This window comes from Populus euphratica, unplaced genomic scaffold (assembly GCF_000495115.2).
Source record: "Populus euphratica unplaced genomic scaffold, PopEup_1.0 scaffold2175.1, whole genome shotgun sequence".
NCBI classification, from domain to species: Eukaryota; Viridiplantae; Streptophyta; class Magnoliopsida; order Malpighiales; family Salicaceae; genus Populus; species Populus euphratica.
In genome coordinates, this window is record NW_011502013.1 from 14,443 (window position 1) to 19,075 (window position 4,633).

General features: G+C 33.3%; 1 protein-coding gene across 1 annotated transcript; it reads left to right on the forward strand.

Annotated features, from left to right (window-relative positions):
* Window positions 1-1,292: 1,292 nt before the first annotated feature.
* LOC105118734 (RNI-like superfamily protein) lies at window positions 1,293-3,416 on the forward strand. Its single transcript, XM_011016751.1, has one exon. It carries the CDS (start codon window positions 1,771-1,773, stop codon window positions 3,223-3,225), a length of 1,455 nt encoding a protein of 484 aa, XP_011015053.1. The 5' UTR covers window positions 1,293-1,770; the 3' UTR covers window positions 3,226-3,416.
* The last annotated feature ends 1,217 nt before the right edge of the window (window positions 3,417-4,633 follow it).

The window sequence follows — 4,633 nt, forward strand, 5'->3', positions numbered from 1 at the left end:
TCTTCCTGTTGTTGTAGTACTTGTCGTCAATGGTGGGGGGGTTTGTTGTCTATGGAGCTCTTTTTTTTCCCTTTCTTTTCTATCGTCTCCCTTTGAAAGTACAACTTGATCCTTTTTATTATTAGTATTTCAACTTCAATCCCTTTCTTTTGATTTTTAATTTTTAATCTTGGTTATTTTGTGGAAGTTTTATTTACTTTCAATTTTATTCTTCAATCCTAATTTATTATAATTTTTCTCCTATTTTTACTGTCATTCTTTTGATTTAGTTATTTTATTTAGCCCTTTTATTACATTAATTTTTCTTTTCAATTTCACCCTTACATTTTAATCAAAGATCAAATTTATTTTATATTTCAATTTTGATCTTTATTTTTTTAATTTCTATTTTTGTTTTGTTTTGAATCCTCTTGTGTAAATAAAATTTTGTTTTTAATTTTATCCTTTAATGTTTGATTAATTGAGAATTGAGTTTTATGATTTTTCTAGATATGGTGTTTTTGGTCTAATGACTCAGGTTATGAGTTTGAAAAGTTAACGTGAGTTGATATTGATTTTTTTTTTTTAAATAGCTTTTTGATTTTCATTGTTTTCTTTTCTATTAGGTTATCCCAATCTTATGATTTAAGTTGTGAGTTTGGTAGAATAATTCGAGTTGGCTCGGCTATTATTATTGTGATTATAACACTATCATGCTAACTTAGATCGATTTCAACCAATTTTTCAAGTTTTTTTTTATGCAATTTTGTTTTTTTATATTTAGTGGGTTGTGAATTAAGTTACATTGTTTATTCCTCTTTGTAAAACATTTTTCCTAGATTATTGTGATATTTTTTTTTTAATTTGATCCTTCTACTATTATAGATTTTTTATTTTCTAATTAAAATAAAATAAATATATTTGACTTAGTCAAGTTTGCAACCTAAATCACATATTTATCATTCTTTTTTAAATATATTTACAGCATAAGAACATCATTTTTTATAAAAAGAATTGAGGAGCAACATAGCATCCCCCAACACACAAACAATTTTAATTTTATTTATTTATTTTAAATATTTTTTTTTTGATATTTTTAAATTATTAATATTAAAAATAAATTTTAAAACATATAATATTATTTTAATATATATATTTTTTAAAAACAACACTTAAAAAATAATTATTACTATAATAATAATAATAATAATAATAACAGACAGCGAAGCATGTACTAAATTTAGGTGGGTTCATATCGATCGTTCGATGAACTTGATCGGATGGAAGAACTTATCATGCTTGCTGTCCAAGCACTGTATAATATTATATTACTGAATCTCAGCAACCTTACTACGAAAATCAAATTATTCCCCATTTGGCTTCCTAGCACAGACCTCTGCCCTTTCATTTCTGAGAAGGGAACCTTCTTGGTTTCCTTCACCCCTATGGAAGAAGTGCCTTCCACGCTCTTAAAGTAGCGAATAGCGCTTCTTCTTCTTCTTCTTTCTTTTTCTATCACTCACCTACCATATTAAACCCCCTCCCCCCCTCTCTCTGTTTTATTTATTTATTTTTTATTTTTTATAAGGAACTCTTTCTTCTCTTTCAGTGTGTCGTACCAAAAAAAAGTTTCGGATTCTAAAAGAATTCAAAGACAGTAGTAAAAAGAAAAAAAAGCTGGAAGCTCCGAGGCCACAAATTAAGCAAATTGAACTTGTCTGGTTGGGGTTAGGTGGCAACAGCAAGAGAGAGAAAAGAACGATCGATCAAGAATTGAGAAAAGCAAAAGAAATGGATGACATGCTATGCGATGAGCTGCTTCAAGAAATATTTACAAGAATACCGAAATCATTACCACCACCACCGTCATCAGCTTCAGCAGCATCGGTATCCTTGGTCTCTAAGCGGTGGCTCCACCTCTACCGGACCTCAAAAACCTCTCTTTCTCTCAGACTTAACCCTGATGATTCCACAATTTCCTCTCTGACTTCTGTCCTCTCTCACTACCCTTTTCTCTCTTCTCTATCTCTCTTCCTTCTCTCCTCTGACCCCACAGTAACTGCTACCATAACTTCCCCTCCAGCTTTCTATGATCATCTTCTCTTTGTAGTCTCCGCTTTTTGCTCCAGTCTTAAACACCTCAGGTTCTTGGCTGGTCCTGTCTCACAATCTTCTCTCTTTTCTCTCTCTAATTCTTGCACCTTTTTGAATTCTCTCACTATCTCTCTCTGTAGGCCTCTCTATTTTAACTGGGTTGTTTCCTTTTCTTGCTTAAAGGAGCTGTCCGTCTATGTATCTGGCTTTTATGGAGTTGATGGTTGCAATAGAGAATCTGGCTTCTGTATAAATGAAGAGCTTGATGCTGAATTGGGCCTAGAGAGTCTTTTTTTGTCGGGGATTGGAGGAGAAGATTATGGTGTTGGTTGGTTGTGGAGGAGCTGCAAAAGGCTCAAGAAATTGAAGCTAAAGAGCTGCGAAGGTATTGGTGATGGAGGGTCCTTTTTGTCATTTGCTAAGTGCTTGAAGGGTCTCCAAGAAGTGGAGATAAGGGCTTGTCGGAGTATAGTTAATGGGGTTTTGTTAAAATTGGCAGAGAATTGTGATTCCTTGTATTCTCTATTGGTTTATGATGGTGGTAATAGAGAGGGCTTACATCACTTCATTAGCAGCTGCAGGTGTGATTTGCAAAAACTCGATTTCCGATTACCTTTGGACCTGAGGAATGATCATCTCTCAGCTATCGGACTGAATTTTAGGGGTCTCTCAACTCTTAGGCTCCAAAGTTGTTGTCTGGTGAGTGGTGAAGGGCTCAAGGCTCTTGGGGTAGCATTGAATTCAGGCCTTGAAGAACTGGCATTGATTAACTGTGATGTTGTTGAAAGGGAATCCGGATTGCTTGCCACATTAGGACAGCATACAAGGCAATTAAAGAAACTGGACTTGTCTTATAATGAGTTTTTGCTTGATAAGGAGTTGATCTCAATGCTAGTTTCTTGTGATTGTTTGATTGAATTGAATTTAAGGCGGTGTGCAGGACTTACCACTGTGTCAATGGTTTCTATGTTTAAGAACTGCAGGAAGTTGCAGAGTGTTGATATCATGCATTGTGATGGGATTGGAGCTGAGGCTGTTGAGTTATTTGTCCTCAATTCACCACAATTGAGAGGTCTACAAGTGGAGGAAAACAAGGTTTCACATGTTGCAAGGTCATGGGCATCGCACAATCTCATTCAGATTGTTTCTTAATTTACCACCATCAAGTTCCAAGAAATCATGGCGTATTATGTATGTATGCGCGCTGGCTAGCTAGCGAAGATACAAGAGCTGGCTTTGCTCTATGAATAATGATTAAGAAGCTTGTACATGTATATTTCATGGCTTCATAACATGTATAGCGGCAATGATTCAATAAACCTTGTCTCTGGCATTTACCATTAGTGACGCTGTATTTGCTTTAACTTCATTTCGCTATTGATGCAACTCGGACATCCCATTGTGCGCTGAACTGACTATAACTTTTGGTTTTCATTTCATTTGGAATCACTGTCCCAACTGTTTTTAGTTAATGCTTTTGGTTTAAGACAACTTGAAGCTTCTCTCTGTTTTTTTTCCCTCTCCGTTGATTGGCTTTGAAGATGAGTAAAAAAAAACAAGAAGCATTTTGGTTGTGGAGCTTTGTAAGAATTCATATCATTTTAACTACCTCTCTGACTTTTTAAAATAGGGAATCATTAATATTTTATTTTTTGTTATTATTATTATAAAAACTTAAACAATACAAACATGAATGTAATAAGAAAATGAACTAAACAAAACATTTAGAACGAACACAGATTTTTAGTGCTAGTTTTGCATAGCCACCGTAGAATACAGTGAAGATGCACATTAGTTTTTCCTTCAATGCAAAGCTAATAATTGAGAATAAAGACATTCCAATCTTCAATGCATTATTTTCCTTCTGTGGTGCGTAATTAGAAATGATGTAAATCTTCATAATCACAAGCTGGGTTCTTTAAAAAAAAACACAGCGCAAATGCTCATAGCAAGCACCCTTACTTTTGGGCAACTGCTGGTGTTTTTTGAGACAAATAACATTCTTCAATTATGCCATGGCGTTAAAAGACAGCAAACTGCAAGGATGTTTTTCAAAGGATGGAAGCCAAACAAGACAAACTAAAACCAAATAATCCAACATTGAAGTTAATATGATCCAAGTAAGGTCATATATGAATTATGGTGTAAATTTTTTAGTTTTATATTATTAAAGATAACTTCTAACTTGACCATTTGATTGAGCTGAGGTTTTTACAAGTATTTTGAGACATGCTTTTCTACTTTGGATTATAATTTTAGACCAATCAGAGTTTTGTAGGGGGTTATTTAATATGATCAAGGTTATTAGACTCATCTAATATGTATATCTAATCTTTATCTACTATTTAGACTATATTTAAAGCTACAAGAGGAATTATGATAAGATTATAATTGAGTTGGAAAATAGATATTTATATATTTATGATGATATATGGTATGCCTACTAATTCATTTAAACAAGGAGGAACTACTTGTTTAAAGTCAAGATTGAAATCTGAATGCGAAAATTAGAGAAACATTTTTTCCTTGTGTATTATTGATTCTAGTCAATACAAAGATT